At 33.8% G+C, this 23,082-nt stretch overlaps 1 protein-coding gene across 1 annotated transcript in view; it reads left to right on the forward strand.

Moving 5' to 3' along the window:
* The window catches only part of PAN3 (poly(A) specific ribonuclease subunit PAN3), a 125,173-nt gene that overhangs the window by 17,508 nt on the left and 84,583 nt on the right, over positions 1–23,082 (forward strand). The window contains 3 exon segments of the mRNA XM_028104644.2: positions 366–432; positions 2,321–2,391; positions 16,732–16,893. Of these exon segments, the coding sequence (XP_027960445.2) occupies positions 366–432; positions 2,321–2,391; positions 16,732–16,893 (300 nt within the window).

A 23,082-nucleotide genomic window follows, 5' to 3' on the forward strand; every position in this document is an offset into this window, starting at 1 on the left:
GATACATAGTCACTTCACATCTTCTGAGATGGATATTGGAATTTATATTTTATAGACAAGAAACTTAATAGTTACTTATGTTGCCCAATCTAATAAGTTATAGGAGTGCAATTCAGAATAGGTGTGCAACTTTGGTTTTAAATATCTGACTAGTGAGTTAAATTTTCATTTGGTGTGTTATAGAGAGTATTTGGATATTTTTGCATGAATTATTGTAATCCATGTAGTGAAATTTATAGGAAGATTAGAGTGTCGTTATATGAGAAGTGGATTAGAGAGGAAGAAGCAAAGAGAATCTGAATTGGTTGAATATTCTTAATTCTGTATTTCTCAGTGATATTATGTGTATCTATTTTGTTTTTCAGAGAATGACTAATAGTAGCAGCTCCCCCAGCCTTCTAAATGACAGTGCCAAGCCATATACAGGCCATGGTAAGACTTGGTCCCTCTTTCTATTTCTGACTCTAAAAATAATATGTTCATTGTAGAAATCTTGAAAATTATAAATGAGTATAAGGAAGAGAATAAGAATGATCTATTATTTTCACTCCAAATAATATTATTTGGATTCCTTATAATTCCAAATAATGGTTATGTCTGAGTATGAATATATATACATATGTATACATAAATAATATGTAATAATACTTAGCTAAGTATATACATGATAATACTTAAGTGCATTAGATGTACTTTTAAATTATATCATGACTGTTTCTTGGTCATTATAAATTGAATTCTATTATTTTCATAATTTACTAAACTATTTTTTAAACTTTTTTAAAAAAAGTATATACTCTAATATTGGACTATGTGTATGAATCTATTCATATTTTGAGTTATGCTTTTGGAAACATTCTTAGACATGGAATTACTGTTTCAAAGATTATGGTCATTTTTAAGGCTTTTGATATGGAGTTTCAAAGTATCTTTCTGTATCCTATTTTAAAAACAAATGTTAAACAAAAAATAAAAACAAATGTTCAAGAATGGTTTCTTAAAAATATGTAACAATTGAGTGTTAATACTCTGCATCAGTAAAAGGTTAACAATTATTATTAATGGTGAGAATAGGAATTTGCATGTTGATTATTTTCTGAGATAGGCATTTTATGTGTGTTTATCAAATTTCTGTCAATAGGATATTTCACCTTTTTTGCTGTAGGAAAAAAAGAAACATTTTATGTTGAATAAAATTATTAGAAACTAGTAGTGTAATGTTTTTAGCATTCCCATAGTTTATATGTTGACTTTTAAATGCTATCAAAAGTAGAATAAAGGATGAATAATATTACCTATTTTTATAAGTGCCTTGAATATATAAATTACATAAAAATATTTTACATCTTTTTATTTCATTAGCTTCTCTTTCTTTGCATTATTAAATTGTTGTTAATTCTAATGAAGGACCAGACTATGAAAATTTAGGCAGACGAAGCTGGAGAAATTAAGCAGCAGTCTGTATTGAATTATGAAGAGATTTAAGGTTCCTTTAAATGAGAACATTTACTATGGTTTTAAGAATTTTATAGATAATTTAATGAGAAACTTAAGATTAACTAGAGCTCAGAATTAAAGATAAAGTATTTCCATGTATATCATGCATACCTTTCAGAAGCTCTTCTGATTTATTAAATGAAAAACAATTTAGAGTTACACTTGTTTGTAATTTCTGGCCATAGAGTAATAGAACTTTGAAACTATAAAATCTTTGAATTTCATGTTTGTGTTTTGAAACGTAGTATTTCCATCTTTAAAAACTTAATTTAGCTATATTTTTAATAAGAATATAAAATATCTGGTGATAAACTTAAAAAGATGGAATATTCTCTAGAGTAGATGGCTTTAAGGCCTTGCCTAAGTGTAAAATCCAAGTCCCGTCACTTGGAATATGGTTTACTGTCCTTCCCACCTCACTGCCCCTTATAATTTTTCTCATGATTTGGTCTCAAGCATACAAACAGTTACTACAGGTAGACTTCCTTCCTTCCTAAACAGATTACTAATAGCATGGTTAAGAGTCCTCTTTTCTTTTTTTCTGTTTGATTTTTCTTTTGGTTGTAAGCAAACAGATATATCCTAATCCATATAGCTTCTGATTAAATGTGTACTGAGTATTGGCTGAAAGAAGTAGTCTCTAATTTGTGTTTTAGTCACTTAGAAAATATTTGAACATCCACTGTATATGAGGCATTGAGTTTAACTGTTATTGTGGTGTATGATTTTTATTACTGTTATAAGCATTGTCAAGTTAAACATTTATTAGGTTTGTGGGTTACTTGAGTTGTTTGTGTGGAAACTTATGTAACTTACCTTCCAGATCCTCTAACTTCACCTGCTTCATCCTTGTTTAATGATTTTGGTGCCCTCAACATCTCTCAGAGAAGAAAGGTAGGTGAAGTTGAAACTTATGTGAGACTAAAGGGAATATAGAGGTGATACTGGGGTTATCACCTATATAATGGTCAATATTCTCTTAAGTTGGGGGTCTTTTTATAGACTGATATTTTTCTTGCTTTTGTTTGACCTTTTCCTTGTTACATATTTCATATATGTAGAATTTTATTTGTCTCTGTGCATGAAATAGAGATTCTTTTTGTGAAGGGATGAAATCCTTTTGCTCATCTTCTTTATTTTAATGTATTCTGTTTTTAAGAAAACATCTAATTTAATGTTGTAGTTGCTGTTAATGTGACCCTTTACAGGCACATTAATCATGTTTTAACTTTATTTTTTGACTGCTTTGTCAAAATTTCAAAGATTTCTCCCCTAATTTAAATGCCTCATTACAAGGAAATCTTAAAAATCTTCAACTTTTCATAATTGGTTCACCTGTTTGAAAACAGTTTAAAATCTCTTCATGTTAGAAATTTAGTTTAATTTTATTTGGAATTGTGGTTGATAGGCCTTGCATAGATTTTGAAGTATTTTATAGGGACTTAGTTCTATGACAAGGAGAAATGAAATTCTATTATAGTTTGATGCCTTTGAATCTTAATGAGAATCATTACGTTAATAGTAATAATAATCTAGAGAAGGTAGTAGTTTTGATTAGGATCAGTAGCCCCTAAAGATGTTCAGGAGGTTGTAAATCTTGGTGGAAATTACTACAGTGTTATAACTAATTTCAGTTTCCTGAGTAATGGAAGAAAGACCCCCCCCATATAAAGAATATTAATTTTAGGAAACTGATATAAGTTTAAGATGCTTTTAGGAAGTTATCTGATCAGAGGGTAGTATAAAATGAAATTCAAAAAGCGTAGATATTCTCAAGAATTATGGGGTCAGGTATAAATGACATCAATACCTTATGTACCTAGTATTATCTCCATTTTGAAACAGATAAGATCGAGGAGGTAATTAAAGAATGCTTTTAATGATAAATGAAAATGTGTGGGCTTCATTTTATAGACTTCCTTATGGGCTATCATCAAGAACATATTTACTCTTGCTTTACATGCTATTCTCATAAATTAGAATATGTAGTTTCTGAATCCTTATAGTAAAAGTGGAAAAGAATTGGACACAGGCTGACTCATTGGCAGTAGTGAGAAGTGACAATAGGCAAAAACTCATCAATATGGAAGGAAACTGAAATGCTGAAAAGCAGATACAAGCTAGAACTCAAATTATCTGGAGCTATTTGGTGTAAGGAAAAAATACAAAGCCCTGAAGTAGTTTTGGGGTCCCCTTAATGTCTTTTTCACATTTTTAATAATCAGTTAATTGTGATAAGTCCCATTTCCGATATGTGAGTAGAAAGTAAGACTAGAATGGCAGATAAACACTTAAAAGTGTTCCTAATATGAGGGTTAAGTGGACTGTACCTTAAAGTTGAAATATATGATTTAGAGCTACTCACGTTTGTTTTTGAGAAAATAGTAAAAATCTCTGGAGATTGGAAAAAGGATATATAGTGCCTGTTCTTTTAAAATTCGTTTTAGTAAAGAAAGTAGTAAAAAGGAAATGTTATTACCAATGTGACCTCAGTATTTGGAATGGAAGCAGATTAATATGGTGAAATGAACACTGTGTTGGAACTTTTGAGGTCCTGGATCTCTAGCTTTGTGACCTTGGGCCAACTTCCTGGGCTTTGTCTTTACATCCATGAAATGATGAACATGGCCTGATAATTGCTGTGTTGTCTTTCAGCTTTAGAACTCAGTATCTCTCTAAACTGAAAGGACCTATGTTGTTAGTCTCTATTTAGAAATTTGGGGTTCACATAGTATATCTTTGAAGGACCATATTTTCTTGCCATTTACATTTAAAATAATATGAAGGGACGTAAGAGATTTTTTTTCCAGCAGTGGACTATATAGTTAGGAATCTATGTTGGTACAGGTTGCATATGTTTTAAAATTGTTAATGGTTGAATTGAAGTTTAAAATTTATTTGTGTTAGGAAAACTCTTAGCATAAGAGTGTTGCATCCTACATGTTGTGAGTTGAAGGCATATGTAGACTTTCTTTTATTGTAGTAATTCTTAATGTCTGTTTAATGAAGCAATTTTAGTGGAAGTAACTCAGATTTAAGTAAATATAATTCTAGGTTGATCTAAGCAGGCTATCATGTACTCAGAGAGACATTTTATTTCATAATGATATTGGAGAACATACCTACTACTATATCATAGCTAAATTATTTTCTGGAATTCTCATTCGGGCCAATCCTTGGGCCAGGTATGCTGCATTTTGCCTGGTGAGTATGTGAATTATTGGGAGTAGATTAGTCAACTGTTTTTACTGTAAGCAGACTTACTGTGTACTATGTGGAAAATTGAAAAAGAGTATTGATGTTTTTACTGCTCCTCTCAAGTCTAGTTGAAGAGGCAATGCATGAACCTACTTACAGCATATTAATTAGTGCTAATTTAAATATCTGCTAAATAGAGAATTCTCTAGATGCAGAAGCGTTTATGGTGAAAAGATGTTTTGAGTTGGGGTTTTTTGAAGTTGAGGAATATGTTGAAGCAAGTACTCAATCAGAAGATATTGCTTGATTACCAGTAGAGAGTTAGGATCTTCAGCAAATTTTTAAATTCTATCATAGATGAGCGAAGAGACTATGACTGAGGGCCTTATATCTATAGGGATGGGTTGAAGTAAAATGTGGGATGTGAAAAACAGTATTAAACAGGTTCATAGCCATTTGTCTGGGCTGCTTTATTGTTGCGAGATGTGTGACAAACTTTCGGAAGAGTTGTATCCTGAGAATATACGCATTAGGGCAGTACTGCTCATGTCCAGGGACTGACGCTAGTCCCTGAAGTATTTGTGACCTGTCTATAGGGAGGTAAGTTAAAAAACTGAAAGTAAATTTTTAAGAAACTTCTATAATAATTTGATACTGCAACATTCAAATATGTGCTCATTTTTCTAGTAACTCACTTTTACTTTATAAAATATACAGCCGTGATATTTAGGAAATTATTATTAAATCATCATGATATTTCACAACTGATATTTGAGAAGCACTGATTTTTTTCTACATTAGATATATTTAATGTTATAGATAAGGAAAGTAACCAGTGTTTGAAACTTTGTAAAATTACGGTTGGCCAAGGGTGGCGGTGGAAGAAATTGAATGACAGCTGTGTACTCTGTGGGAGAGTTAAGTCCCCCAAAACACTGGAGACGGAGTTTTGGTGAAAATGACACTAATATATTTGAGAGTAATACATGAGGAAACCTTAATAGCAAGATAGAGGAAGCTGCGAACTGGCCTGACAGAAAAAGAGGGGAGAGGCACCCTGAATCACAAGTGTGATCTAGAGAACAGTACAGTTTTGGGTAAGAATTCTTTGGGAAGAAAGTATCTTTATAACAAAGTTAGATGTTGAAATATAGATATGCATAAATGAAGTGAATGAGTACTATGACATCTCACTAGGTATTCTTGCTAAGCATTGAATTTTTATGCGGGGTGACCACAAATGATTGAGACAAGTCCTAAGCAGAGTGAGAAGCCCTCAAAATTTGTATTTGACATTATTGACTTCCCCTTGTATATCTTTCTTAGCTTCTCTTTGCCCTCTTTTTTAAGGCATCAAGAGCCCTTTTCTTTTCAGGCTCTCCCCCCCGCCCCGCCCCCATTAAAGCAAAAAAGGCTCTGGTGCCTGTAATTTATACTTCTTGTTTTAGTTGTACTTGATGATGATGTTTCAATTAATATGCAGCCTTACCTGGACATTTGCACTTTATTTCTAGTATTGGGATAACAGATTTTCACTTCTGTAAATTTTTAAGCTTTTAATAACAAGTTAAAGTCTTTGGGCTTAGGGGACAAAGATTTGTGATGTATCCTGTTTATTTCTTCTGTTCTTGATTTTAGAACTGTTAGGATGAAGGAAGTGGGATCAGAAGGGGTTTGGCCTGTTTGCTGGTGGTTTATTTGTGAGGAGATGTAGGTTTTGGAGGTCCAATTCTGGATTATTCCGCTTGAGGTCAAAGTTCACTAGTAATTCTTTTCGCTGCTTCCTTCCATGTTTTATCTCAGTTTGGAACCTCCTTCCCACTGTTTTCTACCTCAAGAGTATGCATTCCTCTTTCAGCCATCTTTATTACAAAATTTACTGGTGATATATATTGTATGTTTTCTGATGAATTTGACCTTTAAATTTTTTCTTGTAACATTTCTGTTCTCATGTCTTCAAAAGATGACTTTTATACTGTTTCTATTCTCAGGAAGAAAATATGGAGTAACAAGGAAACTGGAGAGTATTTATGGTAGGGTTCTTTTATGGAGAAGGCTAAAGTAAATTTGGAGAAATTAATAGAATTATGGCAGAGACAATTTGGAATGTAAATCCTTCCTTAATCCTTCTGATGGTTAGGTTTATTTTGGAATATCAAGTCAAGTATTGATCTCCGGAAAAATAAAAAATGAGGAGAAAATGGAGAAGATAGTGAAAAATAATTGAACTCTTAATGGAAATTGCAATATAAAAGTTGACTTGTAAAACCACGGTTTTTAAACTTTTTGTATATGTTCTCAAATACTGTTTTACTTAGTGTTTAGATTTGTAGGTCAGCCACATCAGTATCATTTACCCATGAGTATTGTGCAAGTCATGTTTCTATGGAAAATTATGTTTAGAATTACAGATTAAACAGAATAGACTAAACCTCCATTCATCTCCACTTGCCATGCTGTGGGAATGTGTACTATCCCAACTTAAGCCAGATGTAGTGAGGTTGTAGATTTAGAGATAACATATGGGTCCATATGGGAATTGGTTGAGTTGTTGGAGTCCAGGTTCCTCTAGGCAGGGAAGCACCCATGGTTACAGTTTATAGCTTGCTCATAGCCTCTTGGTGAATTTTTACTTCTCTCAAAGATCCAACAGCAGGTATTGAATAATGGTTAAAGTTTTAGGGTTTGGAGTTGGATGCCAGGCAGTCTGAATTGAATCTCCGTTTCTTCACTGATTATCATTGTGTCTTTAAGCTTAGTTAAACCTTTCTGTTTCTTCGTTCACAAGATGAGCATAATAATAATACCTTGTGCCTACCGTGTGGAGTTGTTACGAGGACTAAATGAAATATATTTCCTGGCATGGAAGTGCCCAGTAAATGGTAGTTCTCATTGTAGTAAAACATGGTATTAGCCAAACCTTTCTAGCCTTGTTTGGGAATTGTTAACTGTTGTTAAATAAATAAATATCTGTTGCCACTCACTCTGGATCAGGCTGTATTATAATTGTCCACTGGAGAAGTGGTTCTCCTACAGCTGCTCTGACGATGTCTTTCGTTTCTTTGAGGTGTTCAGGTCTCTTCTCCAACGTTTCTTTTTGCCTTCTCTCCATATAGCTGTTAGCTTCTCAAACACATGCTTCAAATTTGGTGAAAAGCTGTCGGGATTTCTCACGATGTATTGGCAGACAGATAGAAACTTGATTTTATTTATATTGATAATGATTTTCTGTATCTGTTCCAGGTAATATGGTAAACTTAAATAATTGTTTCATAAATTAATGTTTTATATTATTTAATCACCCCAGCAGGTCTTTGAGAGAGATTATTTTTCTCATTTTACAGAATTGGGAAATGGAAGTTTTGGGAGATCAAGTAATTTATCTAGAATGATATAGATAATTATTTACATTTCAGAGAAAACAAAAAGCCTTTAGGACAATATGAAAGATAAAATGAGTCTTAGGTAAGGTGAAAAATAGGTAGTAGAAAGAAAGGCTACTGGTAATATGTAGAGGGGGAGGACATAAAACATTGACCTTGTGCCTGTTTCTTTTTCCATTTATGTGATTATCTCAGTAAAAATTTCCATAAACACAATTTCTAGGGAAAGAATATACAATTAAACTTTTGATAATTTGACAGATAACCTTTTAGAAATGTTGCACATGTTTATATTCCTACTCACAGATGCTGGTTTTCCTAGAGCCTTGAAAGCACGGAGATGTCAAAGTATTTCGTATCTTTGTCATTGTATAAGGCAAAACCCCCCCTCATTGTTTAAATTTGATTTCTGGTGCTGTTGTACTTCTCATTTATGTGAATTGGCTATTGGTGTTTCTTTAATGTCCTTTGCTCGTTTTTCTATTTGGCTATTCTTTTTAAATTCATTGTAAGCTCTGTGTGTGTTAGAGATGTAAACCTCTTCTATCGGATGTTTCAGTCCCTCTCCCCATTTTATTTTTGGTCTTCAGTTTCACAACTGATTTATGCTGTCACTTTTGAAACGTCACACTTACTCTGATGATCTCTTATTAAGTACATTTAAAAACAACAAAGTATTAAGCTTATTTTGTTAAAATAACATGGTAATTCCCTATTTGCCGAGTCAGTGATTTTAAATTGAAGGGACTGTCAATGTTTTCATGTAATTTTAATCTGTCATTTTTATTGCTAATGATCTATAGTAATTAACTTCCCTTAGTAAATGGATATGTTCTCAACCTTCTCTGCATTTTAATTGTCAGATTTAAATGTCACATTCTTTCTATTGCTCTTACCTCCAGTCTTAATCTGTTCTTTTCTTTGAAATGCTGCGCAAGTAACATTAGATTCAAACTTGCTTAGAAATACGTTAGTTCCTATAGAAAGGGCTCAGCTTTGAAAGAGTTAAGTTTGTTTTCCTGCTAAATAAAGAGTACTCCAGGTTGGATTTCCAAGATTATGTTGAGATAAAGATATGCTTTGGAAAGAACAGATTAAATTTTGTGTAACAAATCAGGAGTTCAACCATGTACTACTTTGTGTATTTTAGTTTGATTGGTACTTTGTGTGCAGTCATCCCTTGGCTTTTGTTGAGTCAAGAAAGAATCTTCAAATTTATGATTGTAAGGAAATTTTGTTCTATTGACTGATTATAAAAGATCTCATGGCAGATTTTTGTTTTAGAGGTCTTTTTTTTTTTAGAGGTTTATGGTGGTTTGGTGTTTGATACGTTACCATATTTAAACATGTGAACTGAAACAGCATGCCTTTTACATACAGTGTATAATACTGTTGGCTGTAGTCCTTATTTTGTTTTAGCTTTGGGCATTTGACTTACCTAATAATGACAGCTTAGTAAAAGCATGGTGCTTTTGCTACTTGGATTTAGGAACTAGCAGCTTACTCTGAGATTATGTGGTTGGCTTCTTTTTACTCTTATCATTGTATTTACAAAGTGGAGTAGCTGATCTTAATAGCTTGGCATTACTGGTAGTTATCTCTATTTTCCTGGGAAGTGGGGTCAGTAATGAATTAGTAAAGGTGAGTTTAGAATTCTCATCACAAACATGCTAGCCTAAATTTTAGCTTAAATTTAACCCAAACTGTGTAATTTCCCAAACTCTGTTTAATTCCCACTATTTTTTTCCATGAACTTTGAAAATGGGGACAGGAAGCTGCTTAATTTTATTTCTTTGAATGGAGGCTCTGTAGCTCTTGTTTCTCATTGATCCCATCTATGCCAGTTAGATTCAAAGAGATTGATTCATTTAGAAATTGGTATTTGGTCATTTTAGGATTAGCTAGACTAATGTAAGAGTGAAATATGTTAAGGAATGTTATAGAATATGGAACAGCTTTCTTCAGATTGGAGGCAGAATATCATAGAGTACAAACTCCAGGGCCCAAAGTTACATTAGTTGTGAGGTTATAGGCAAGTTATTTTAACTTCTAAGCCTCACTTTTCTCATCTGTAAAGTTGGTTCTACAATTGTGCCAGTCTCACAGAATTACGATGATTAAATACCATAACGGGTATAAAGTGCTTGGCATAGTGCCTTGTGCTTATCAAATGGTAGTTGTCCCAGTCTTCTACTGCTTATGATTCTGCAGTTTTAAAACATGTTTATCTGTTTCTGGATGTGTGTGAGATTACTTTTGATTAACCACTACCTTACTTTAAGTTCAATTATAGGAGGGTATATTAGAGTAGAGTAATACCAAGTATATTATTTAGCAGATCTGAAGATCCTCTGTTACATTTCAAGATTGAATTTAAGCAGGGGTACACATACAAATAAATAAAAAGGGAACCTTTTGCTAACAAGTGATTAGGCATTTTAGCATGATCTTTGGTTTTGATAAGGTACCGAAACACATTATAAAAACTTTAAAATTATTAGTCGATCATTTGTTGTGGAAATAACTTTGATGACTTAAAAAAAACACCTTTACTCACATTCACTTAAAATAACTCTGGCATGGTGTTTTATTTATCTACATTTTATATTCTAGTTCCATTCTAAAGCAAAAGAATAAAAGAAGTTGCAGTTTGGTGTTCTGGTTCTTTCGAAATTGAAAGAAGCTTAGCAAGAGTATTCAAACTGATCTTGATTTTGTTGGAGTAGAACTCTGTTGTAATATGGAGATTTTAAGGCCAAAGGGAATGACTGCTTTGTAGGCTTTCTAATATTTATGCAGATAATATCGGGGGACTGACTCATAGTAGAGCTTAAAATATGTTTGCATGTGTATGTAAATCCTTTTTTGCTTTATATGATATAATTTAGATCAGTTTTTACTTAGCAGTATTCTCTGTTTTCATCCTGTCATCCTGTACATTGATTCCACAAATTAAAAGGTCTTTTTCATTTACAGATGTTTACCTGCCACTGAGTCTTAACAATGAGCCTGTTTTTCTATAGACTGACTTGCCTATTGCATCCTACTCTTGTTTTTATTTGAACAGTGAAAACTTAAGGAACCTAATACATTTTCACAAAAAGCCCACAATTAATAATAATGAATTGACAGGACAAAATACAGTATAATCTTTGCAGCTGGCTTGCTTCTGTTTTTGACTTTCTAAGTCTTTTACCTGTGGAGAAAATGATTGGAGCCCACGCCACAGTGATTTATAGGTCTGGATTTACTATTCTAAATTAATTAGGTGTAGGAGCCTTTAAGATCCAGGTAATAAATAAGGTAGAGGTATAGTTCCCTGTCCTGATGATTATATGAAAATTAGTTAGTTTATTTTTTATTCAGTTTGGGGTCCCTTTTTCCCAGTGACTTTAGATTAACCACCGAATTAATGGAATTACAATCTCATATTTAGTTCTCATAATTACAAATGTGCTAAAATACCAAGACATTTCATTAATTGAGGGAAGGCCATTGTGAGCTAGAAGAGGTTATAAAAGAAATGAAGGTTTATTTTCAAATAATATGTAGTAGATTCTAGACCAGAGGTTTCTATTAGTGGATCTGAGACTGTCAGGAGTGGCAGGAGGTAGGTTGCTGAGTTATTACAGCAAAAGGTAGTGAATTAATTTAATTACTAAGCATTATTTGAAAAGAGATAATTCATACATATGTACCACTGTTTTCTAAGTATATGAGGCTGTTGTGACTAATAAAATGCAAGTCATCCAAAAATGTCATTTATAGTAACTAAATCATCATTCATTGTTTCAGAGTATAAAGTGTGAAAGCACAATTGTGTTTTTGATGTTCAGAAGGAGTTTTTAAATTTCAGGTTAGTGGAAACTTTTTGTAATAGGATAACAATTTGATTTCTAGTTTATTACTAATTAGATAATGACATATGACAACACATGGCTGGTAATAATGAAGCATTGTAGAAGCATTGTTAAATGCATTGTTAAAGCATTGTTGTTTTGCCGTTGTACCAAAAGAATTGTGCACTGAAAAATTGGTCTGTTACTTGATAGTTTTAACTACATTTTCTATTACAAGCATGGTATTTATAGATTTTTCTTTGGCTTGAATGTGAAGTTTTAGAAGAGAATATATCTTAGCTTTGTATTTCTAGGAAGAAGGGCATAGAGCCTAATGCTGAAATGTGGAGTGAATGAATGTATTAAAAAATGTGTGTACATTTAGACTTTTGAACTCAAACAATCCTAAAAATTAGCTTTTACTGCTCTTTCTTTCGACATAGAGACTTACCTCAATTATAAGGAATGAAGGTGGATTTCCTTAGACCTAAACCATTGGAAATGGCTTTTATGAACCAGGGCAAGAAATTTTGAAGAGCCAGGGCTCTGGGGGCTACACAAGTAATGGTCTTGAAGGTTCTAAGTATCTAGATCAAGCTTTAAGGATTTGGGACGTTGAACTATTGAACTTCCCTCTCTTTTTATTTCAGGGAGTAACTTCAGTTTCTGTCTGGACCAATAGTTTCTTATCTAAGTTTTTTCTATGACATTCTCTGGAACTTGACTACTCAAAATGTGGTCACCAGATCAGCAGTACTAGCAGTCTTGGGAGGCTTTTAGAAATGCAGAGTCTCAGGCTTCACTCTAGGCCTACTGAATCAAAATCTTTATTTTAATAACATCCCCAGAAGATTCATAGGTTCGCTATAGTTTGAATACAAAAGGATCCTTGAATACTTTTGTTCAAGCCTAACCTGTTTTTTTTAATGCCCAGTATAAAGGGTAAAACTATTTTCAACTACTGTCTTATTGTACTGTTTATTTAGATTTTGTGAAGAATGATAAAAATTCACTCTTGTAGTACATCTTGAGACTTAAAGTAAAAATTGGGTGACTAGAGTGAGGAGGGGAGAGATAGGGAGGAATAGTTTTAGCCCTGCTGGATATTTTACTACAGGAACAAAAAGAGGTTGGGAATTTGGATGTACAATATTGACTTACTAGGAGGTGGGGTAGAAAAGCTGGTTATTTACCAATAGGACAGGACATTTACAAATGCTTCCATTCCGCAAGTGGAACTCCATAGAGGGACAAGGCTATCAAGAATGGAGGGTCAACAAGGGGACGTAACTTTTTTTTTTTTTAAGATTTTATTTATTTATTTGACAGAGAGACAGTGAGAGAGGGAACCCAAGCAGGGGGAGTGGGAGAGGGAGAAGCAGGCTTCCCGCCGAGCAGGGAGCCCATTGTAAGGCTTGATCCCAGGACCCTGGGATCATGACCTGAGCTGAAGGCAAATGCTTAACGACTGAGCCACCCACGCGCCCCCCCCCCCAACTGTTTTTTTTAACTCTCACATTCTCAACATTGGTCTAGGAAAGGATTACTGGAAGCTAAGGAAAAGGGGGGAGGGCTGTTGCTTTTGTTTGCTCTGGAGTAGAGGGGTTTGGATCTTACAGATCTCAGAATTTTAAGGTAATAACTTTAGGGGTTAGTAAACATTTTCCATAAAATTTTGTTTGTCCCTTTTATTTCTTCATCTTCTATTTGAGATTTCTCCAATTTCCTTAACTCCCACTTTCAATCACCTATAGTTGTTACTAACCTAGCAGGTCTCTCCCCAACCAGGCTTTATTAGCTCTATTCCCATTTCAGTTCCCTTGAGTTCACATCCTTCACCTACACCAGTGATTCTCAAATGGGGGCAGTTTTGTTCCCCCAGGACATTGAAGATATATTTGATTGTCACATCTGGGACTGTGGTGCTACAAGCATCTATAGGTTAAAGGCCAGGGATGCTGTCAAAACATCCTACAATGCACAGGACTGCCTCCACAACAAAGAATTATCGAAAATCTGTAGTTCTGAGGTTGAGAAACTCTAATCTGGATTACAGTGAATCCACGGGTTTGTATGCCTGTTTCCACTTTAAGTTTCATTCAGAAGCTTTCAAGAGTTCCCCATTGCCCATGGAATGAAGTCTGATTGCCCATGGAATGAAGTGTAAAGTCCTTGGCATAGGATATAGAAGAATTTTTTTCATTGCTTTGAAGCCTCATCTTTTGCTCTTCAAGGTTAGCCCTCTCTAGAGGGTAGATTGAATACTTGAGGTTTTCACCTAACACTACAGTGCCTGTATGCTGCTACATATACATTTTTCCTAGCCTACAGTACCTCTCTCTCCCTCCCCCCTCCGTCTAGGCAAACTTACTGCTTCTTCAGAATTGCATTTCACCTTCTCTGTGAACTCTTTGTCTCTGCCCTATTGGTACCTTAATTATATATGCATTTATTATATCACAGTGACTATGTTCTGTTTGCATGACTTTGTTTCCTACTACAGTATATCCTCTTGAGGGAAAAGTGTGTGTTTTATTTATTATTGTATTCTAGTATTTAGAACAGTTCCTGATGCAAAGTAGCTTCTTAGGTGTTTAGTGGAACATACATTTTTTTTCCCAACGGATAAGTAATAATTTGGAAATTAGCTTACAGTTGAGATTTTACTATAATTTATGTCTTGTGCAGTAATATGTAATCTTTTTGCCTCACCTTCATGCTTTCTGTTGCTGCTTTTCAGATGTCATTTTGCCTTCTCTTGCTTATGATGGTAATTTAAATGGATTAATACTTAGGTCTTTCCATTCAGTATCACATAGAAGGTTGTACTTCTTGATTAGATTTTAATCTTTTGCTATTTTATTGAAGAAAGTTAAATCTATAATGGCACATGTTTAGGGATCTCTTCTGCCTAAGAAGGAAGGCGTTAGGCTAAATACAGGTTTTTGACGGTTGTGGTGGAGAGAAGAGTGATGAATTCTTCTTTGGAAAAATGAGAAACATATAATGAGAGCTTTTGGGGAGGGAGAATGCTACATTGGATTTATTTAAATACTTTTTTTCTGTTTTGCTTAGTACACTGCTGTAAGAAAATAAATTGCGCTATTGTAATGACCCGCTCAAAAGCAAGTCTGCATTTGTGAAGGATCTGAATACCAGAAGGTCATTTAAAGCAACAGTTTTCATGCTTTCAAATGTATGACTGGAATTTAGGTGCCCTTGTGGTAATCCTAGTTGATAGGTTGTTATTTCATTTAAATAAATATTCTTTGATGTGTTGAACATTTCTGATAGGATATTCTTTAGCCCAGACATTTTCTAAAATATAAATTTTAAACTAGTGAAAGCTTAATTAAGGTATAGTGTTTCTGCTGTGTATCAAAGCCTTATAGTTGTGAGCTATATTACTAGAAATAACTTGCTTTAAAATTCTTTCATTTATAATATTGTTCCAATGGGTTCATTTTTATTCTCATCCACAAAAGTTGCTTGTGATATAGACATAAAGGGTAATTGAATTGGTGCAAGAGTGCATAGAGATGGAAATATTTTAGTCTCATGAAATTTTATCCACTGCTATAATTATTGGGTTGGTAGGTAGTTACCTTTCTTACGCAAGCTTAATTTTTTCCCCCTTTAAATCAAAGACTACTAACAGATGCCCATTTCTGTAGTTAGAATGTAATTTGCATAGAATGATTTCCATAGGCATTATTTGCAAGGTCATTTTGAAATTTAGAAATTAGTGTTTTCTTCAAATTAGTTGTCTCTACTGGCCAAAATTATATTTTATATATTTGTCTGGCTAGGACACTTTCTGAAGAAAGTTATTTTTAACTATTTGCTTTAGCAGACTTAAGACAAAACAGTGAGTAAACATAGATTTTCTTATTTCAGGTCTTAAATTAGTTACCTTCCCAAGAATGATCAGCATTCCTTAAAGGGAAAAATATATACAAATTCCCATAAAGATATAATTTAGTGCAAATTTACTATAAATAAGAGAGGTAAGATGGTGGAAACTATCATTAACCTTCACATATAAAAAAGCCCTGCCAACCTCTGGTAAGATTGTTTACTAACTTTATTATAATGTTTGCCAATGAGTTCATGCTTTTACTGGACAAGCTATTTAATATCAGTCTGTTTACATTACTGGTATACTTATAAGACCCATGAAAGTTGTATATTTTTAAAAAATTTGAGCTTATTTCTTTTAGTACCTTAAGTTGAATGCCCACTTAAGACACAATGACTTGTACTTTTGCCTAATGTGCATAGAATTTAAAAAATTTAAAAAAAAATCCATTCCTTAGGAATTAGCTGCTTCTTTTAAGTGGGAGTAGTTCCTCTTTAAGAAATAAGGTAGCAAAATGGAGCGGAAAAAGATATAGTTTGGAGAATTTTTTTACCTGTATTTGGTGCCCTTGAAGCATTTCTTCATATTGCAGTGAGAATAGGTAAGTGCCAGTGGAAAAAATTTTGCAAAGCATTTAACTTTGCTGATAAGTTAATTTCTATTCATTAAGGTTTTATAAAATTGAATTATAATGTATACTTCTAAAACATCTGTTGCTTTATATCAATATGTTGTTCAGCCTATTAGGACTGTGGGTTATTTTGGAGGTGTGTATTGAGGGCGGCGGGGGTTGGGAAATGGTGGGTGGTGATAAGGACATTAGAGAGAATGTCTTAGAAATTTTACTTGTTTCCTATTCCACCATTTCTGATATCATCTATATGTTAGTTATGTTAGTTTAGATTAGTGTGGGGGATGTTAGGAGTGGCTTGGTTTCTTTCCTTCTTTTTCCTAGCCAAGGAAGTATCGCCTGGGGATGCTGGAGGAGAGGCTAGTTCCGATGGGATCAAAGGCACGAAAAGCAAAGAACCCTATTGGCTGCCTTGCTGACAGGTGTAAATCAGGAGTACCCATCAATATGGTTTGGTGGAACAGAGTCACAGAAAACAATTTACAGGTAAAAATAATTTTATTAGACATTTTTTGAAAGTGAATATCTTGGTTGCTTTCTGTGTCTGTGTGGGGTGGTGGGTGTGAGATTGGATGGCTTAGTTGATATCCTTAGGTGATTTTTTTTCTTTTTTTTTTAAATCAAAGGAAGGTCAGTGGCCTGTTAACCAACTAAATGACTTTGGTGACTTTTTGAACTTTCTCTGCTTATAGTATACTTTCCTATTCTTTTATGAAATTTAGTTTTTCCCTTTTGATTTTGTTAACAAAAAAGAGTTCAGTTATTTTAATACACAAAGTTATTCAGGGTACTATATTCAAAAATCATTATAAAATTTATTATGGAAAACATTTATTTGTACTCTGAATAACAGGAAGCTTCATGTGTTTACTTTTTGTACATTTTTACTAAATAAAAATTATATGTAAACAAACTTGTTAAGTATTGGCTCTAAAACCAACTTCAGTAGTATGCTGTCATAGAGTTAAGGCAGGTACATTTCAGTCTTGGACTCTCCCTTATCAATACTGAATAATGAAAATGGATTTTATAACTCAGAGACTAGCTTTGAATAAGGTTCTGAAGTACCTGTGAAATAATTTGAATTAGATTCAGTTTTAATTTGGAGTATAGTTATTCTCATTTAAAAAAATTGGTAATGGTGTAATATAGATCTATTAATCCAAATTTCAGTTTAGATGGAAGTAGAATATCTTTCTTCCCAAACTTTCTGAATACATGGGTATTTTTAATATATATTGCCAGCCAAAAGTCTGTAATCCCACACACACATACCACACACTGAAAAGTTATAACAAAGTTAACAACTTGGTTTTATTTCTGTTACCAACCTTGTGTTATGAAGGGGTTCCACAGTATTTTGGTCTGTTCAGTATTAATACCATAGCAATATCTATATTGCCTTGGGCACAAAAATAAAGGAGTTACTCCAGAAATATTACAAAGCATAGTATCTGCCCCAAATGAAGTTTTCATAGTATTTTGTAAAGGTCAGGAAAACCTGGGGAGGTGGGGAGGAGTCCACATCATGATATCCTTAAAATTTCATTGGAAAGTTTTGAATATGTCAGTTAGGAAAAGCAATATAGTTCACTGAATTTTTGTCTTAATTAGATTAGTAGGAGAGAGATATGATGTGGATTGTTAGAATTATTTTTCAGTTTTAAAAAGTCTGAGAATAAATTGTACCCTAACAGGAGATACAAGTGGAACTGGAACTGCTTGTAGGCTGTGGGGTAAAACACTGATAAATGCACGGGTATAGCCACTTGGTCTTTCCACAGCTGTCCATCTTATCCTGTTGCCAGCTTTTGAGGGACCTTTTTTTAGCCCAGCTTGAAAAATCGTTAGGTTACTGTAAGAATATATGCTAGAAATTATGTTTTATTTTTAATTAAAACAAGTTATAATATATAGGCTTTTCAATGTGCGAAAGATTGAATTCGTGTTATCTGAATCTCCTGTTTCAACTACTACTATTATTTTATCCTTCAAATAGTTCTTTTCCTTTAAGGACATGAGGAATGCCTTAGTAGCTTGGTTTGATATTGGAAGGACAGTGTCACCTCAAAATATCAGTCACATGTTGAAGTATTGAAAAATGCCCATCTGGTGTCCATTACTATATCCATGGATTCCTAAACCAGGTACCTGGTGTTGTTTATGCAGAGCAAGGAGTATGTCCGTACCTTTTTTCTTTTCTTTTCTTTTTTTTAACTGGGGTTTTTATCTTTTTGTTGTGTGAGAAAACTAATTCTTGTGAATCTGTTCTTTTTTTTTAATATTTTATTTTATTTATTTGATAGAGACACACACAGCGAGAGAGGGAACACAAGCAGGGGGAGTGGGAGAGGGAGAAGCAGGCTTCCCGCAGAGCAGGGAGCCCGATGCCGGGCTTGATCCCAGGACCCTGGGATCATGACCTGAGCTGAAGGCAGATGCTTAGTGACGGAGCCACCCAGGCGCCCCTATTCGTTATCATTTTTTTAAGTTTTGTGTGATGCTTTTTAACATACTTGTCCACAAAAATTTTACACAATAAAAAAATATGAATAGCCAGCTATCTTTCCTGTTTCATTTGTGTCCTTTCCTTTAAATCTTAGGTCTTCTTAATCTTAAGGTCAGAGAAATGTTTATTTGTATTTTATTTTAGTAATTATAGCTGTGTTTCTTAAATGGTTACCTTGTGCCAGGCACTGTGCTAAGCTCTTTACATATATTGTCTCTTTTGGTCTTCCTAATAGCTTATGAGAGAACATTACTATTAAATGAAGAAACATCTTCAGAGAAGCTAAGTAACATTAAGGTTAAATAATAGAGAAGCAGACATTTTAACCCATGTTTGTCAGACTTTAAATTCTCTTAACTTTATGTGATATACCCTCTATTGAACTAGAGCTGTGGTTGGCTTAATTATCTAACTGGTTAACTGAACTTCTGTAGGGCAGCTTGTTTTTGGATGAGAGTGCATACATATTTTCTATCCATGGATTGTAACTTACGCATAACTGCAGGATTGGTAAGGTCAGTCCTTTTTCCTTATGGTTCCATCTGATTCTCAGTGACCTTTAATTACCTTTCTTTCTGGAACTGCAAACATTTCTTCACATTGATTTCTTAGTGTTAAGTTAACATCTTTAGAAGTTTTTCCACTTCTGAAAACAAAAGATAACCAAGAAAACCCTTATACCAAACACAGCAACAGAAACTTTCTCTGAAGGTTTCCACCTGAATCATTCATAATTGCATTTATTCTCTTCAGTGTTGGGTTTCTTTCAAGAGCTCCATGATCCCTCATCTTTTAGTACTTAATAATCGTTTTATTTATTTTCCATCAAGAATCTCATGATACGAGAGAGCCTGTTTACCACGACATTTGTAAAACAGTGATTCATGCTTTCATTTAAAACATACATACAAAAATACATGTGTATATATAAAATATGCTGATTAAAGAATCAAAGATATTTATTGTTTTCCTTAGTTTTTCTAAGGATTTAGATGAAGTATATAAATTTTTATATTTATAAAAATAAATTTAGTGAAGGCTAAATTTATTTTTCATATGGCTCTTTGAAATATTGATAATGTTCATGAGGTCTCCATTACTATGTTTGTGGAGTTCCCGTTCGAGAACCCTTGGAATTGATTCTGTTCTTTTCTCTGATTTCTTTACCACCCATTTATTCTTTCAGTGTCTGCAGTTTGGTATCATCAAAATTTGCTGAAATTGGGGCACCTGGTGGCTCAGTTAGTTAAGCGTCTGCCTTCGACTAGGGTCATGATCCTGGGGTCCTGGGATCAAGCCCCACGTCGGGCTCCTTGCTCGGCAGGGAGCCTGCTTCTCCTCCCTCTCTCTCTGTTCTCTCCCCACCCCGCTCGTGCTCGCTCTCTCTCTCAAATAAATACATAAAATCTTAAAAATTTTTTTTTGCTGAAATTGCTCTCAAAATTTGTCAGAGATCTCCTTAATTACCACATAGAGCAGTTTTATCCAATACTTAAAACTGCTGGCCACCTCACTATTTTTGAAACTTTCCTTTTTGCAGTCTTGACTCTTTGTTTTACCCCTAGCTCCTCGTGAGCTCCAGTTCTTGGCTCACTCATTCTTTGCTTTCCCTTGTATGCCTAAGACCTAAAATCTTATTTCTATTAGGGCTGTCTTCTAAGTTAAAGACTCAGATTTTTTGTGCTTTCTGGTATCTTTGCATGTAGATATGTATCCTACTTGTCCCTGCAAATTTGGCATATCTAAAACTTACGCATTTTTCTATTTTCTAAATGTTTTTTTTGTAGTTCTTCTTTAATGACTTTATAATCTTCCCCGTCCAGTCACTGAGGCTACATATCTTAACTTCTCCCGTGTCATCTCTCACATTCTACCATTTATTATAAGAAGGAAACTCTTGAAGTTTGTTAATTGAAAGACAGTACATTGGATAATTTATTTGCCATCATATTAAGGCTTTGCCACAATAATGCCATATTATCCCCATTTGACAAACAATGTAAGTTGCAATTTAGAAAAACCTTATTTTGTTTTTAAGATTTTATTTTTTAAGTAATGTCTACACCCACTGTGGGGCTCAAACTCAACCCTGAGATCAAGAGTCACACGCTCCCTTGACTGAGCCAGCCAGGCCTCTAATCCCTATTCTTTAAAATTCTGTAGTATCTTCCTCTTCTTTCCTTTTTTAACACTAACAGTTTATACCCTAAGGATACCTTCTGTATAATTTTTGTCCAATTCCTCCAGGATCTCTTTTACTTACCTAGGGCTATCTCTCTAACCATTCACACATACTAAATTCTAATCAAATTCCACGTGTCATGTAATATGAAATACGTTGTCAGTTCTCTGTATCTTTGTATCTCTGTACTATTGTTAACAGAGCCTGAAAAAAAAATCTTTCCTCCTTTTTCCTTCAAGAGTTAACTCAAATACTACCTTCTCTGTGAATACTTGCCTGAAAGAAATTTTTTTTTTTTACTGCTTCTATAAGACTTGGTGTTGTTTAAGAGTTATTTCATTGTTTTATATTCTTTACCTGTTTGCCTTTTCCCACTGGATTGTAAATATTTGAGACTGAGCATGTATTTATTACTATTTTTGTACCCTTAATGTATTTTGTCTCTAAATGTTACTGTTTAATTTCCTTTTATTAGGCAATATATGTGATTTATGGTAATTTATTCTAATACTTTTATATATTTAAAAAATTTGATCATAGGTTCTGGGATTTATAGCTACCATATTACTATTGCTTAGTTGTATTATCACAACTGATTTAGAACAGAGGATAGTGATTTCTTTCGAAATGTTAGAGAATCTTCTATATTTTTAAAACTCAAAGTTTAACATTTGTCCAAGTATTCTTGATATTTTCTAATCTTCTGATCTTGGTAGTAGTCTTAATTACTTCTTGACGTTGTTAAGCCACAGGGCTTCCGCATTTTATATTTTTCTCATGATCTTAGCCCAAACACCAAGCAGATGGTAGATGGAAGGTCACCTGAGACTCCATATCAGGAGTACTTTATTTTACCTAAGTGTAAATTAATTCTCTTTATCTTTCTTCAGTCTTTGCCTAGGTTGTTTACCCATTTCTCTGCCTGACCAATCTGTATGTCAGTTTCCAAATTTTTTATTTGTTCTGTGATTATATAGTTCAAATGCCATTGTTTAGGATTGAAATACTTTATCACTTACCTTACAGAATTGTGAAGATTCAGATTTCCAAGCACATAGTAGATACTAAATAAATTTCCATTCCATCAGTTTCACCCTATCACTCCTAAACTCGGTCTTTGTTTATATTTATTTAGGGTGCTATCAGTTATATTCAGATCCATGTGACATCATGGTGTGTGTGTGTATATATTTTTTTTTTATATATAGGATGGGACAGTAACATTAATTGTCTTTTAGGGGCTCACATTGTAATGCTAACTCTCTTGAATATTTTTAAAAATGCCTTTTTTTTTTTTTTGAAGGGATAACAGTGTGTTCTCATCTTTCCCATAAGACTGAGGTGTTAAGGGGCACCTGAGTGGCTCAGTCAGTTAAGCGTCAGTTAAGTGTCTAACTCTTGATTTCGGCTGGAATTGTGATCTCCATCAAGCCCTATGTCGGCCCCTGCTCTCAGCAGAGAGTGTCCTTGAAGATTTTCTCTCTCCCTCTGCTCCTCTCCCTGCATGCGTGCTTTCTCTCTTTCTCTTAAATAAATAAGGCTTAAAAAAAAAAAAGAATTAGGTGTCAACTGGAATAAAAGGGTGGGAAGTGCATGGCTTTGTTAACTTCTCAGGGTATTACAGGTTAAGATTTGCCTAAAAGTAATGACATTTTAAATAAAATCATATTCATTTTGTCTCAGACTTTTGGAAATAATGGGTTATAGATCATAAATTATTAGTGTTGCTTTAGCTTACCCCCAGAGTGATGTAAATGAATGAGAATGGTAGGACTGTTGGCTGTATTAGGAGATTCATACTTGTCAACATCTCTTTTGATGGCATTTGCTCGCCTTGTAGTCTGATTAAATGGCATTTCTTGTAAGAAGTATTAGAAGAATGCTCATGTTAAGATCTTTTGGCCCACAAATTCTTCTGCGAATTCTAGTTTCTTGTTACTGGTGCTTTTAAGATCCCAGAGAGGTTTTTGAAACTCACCAGATA

Source organism: Eumetopias jubatus, unplaced genomic scaffold, assembly GCF_037043125.1.
Source record: "Eumetopias jubatus isolate StellerSeaLion01/CBP00866 unplaced genomic scaffold, mEumJub1_p1.0 scaffold_3, whole genome shotgun sequence".
NCBI lineage: Eukaryota > Metazoa > Chordata > Mammalia > Carnivora > Otariidae > Eumetopias > Eumetopias jubatus.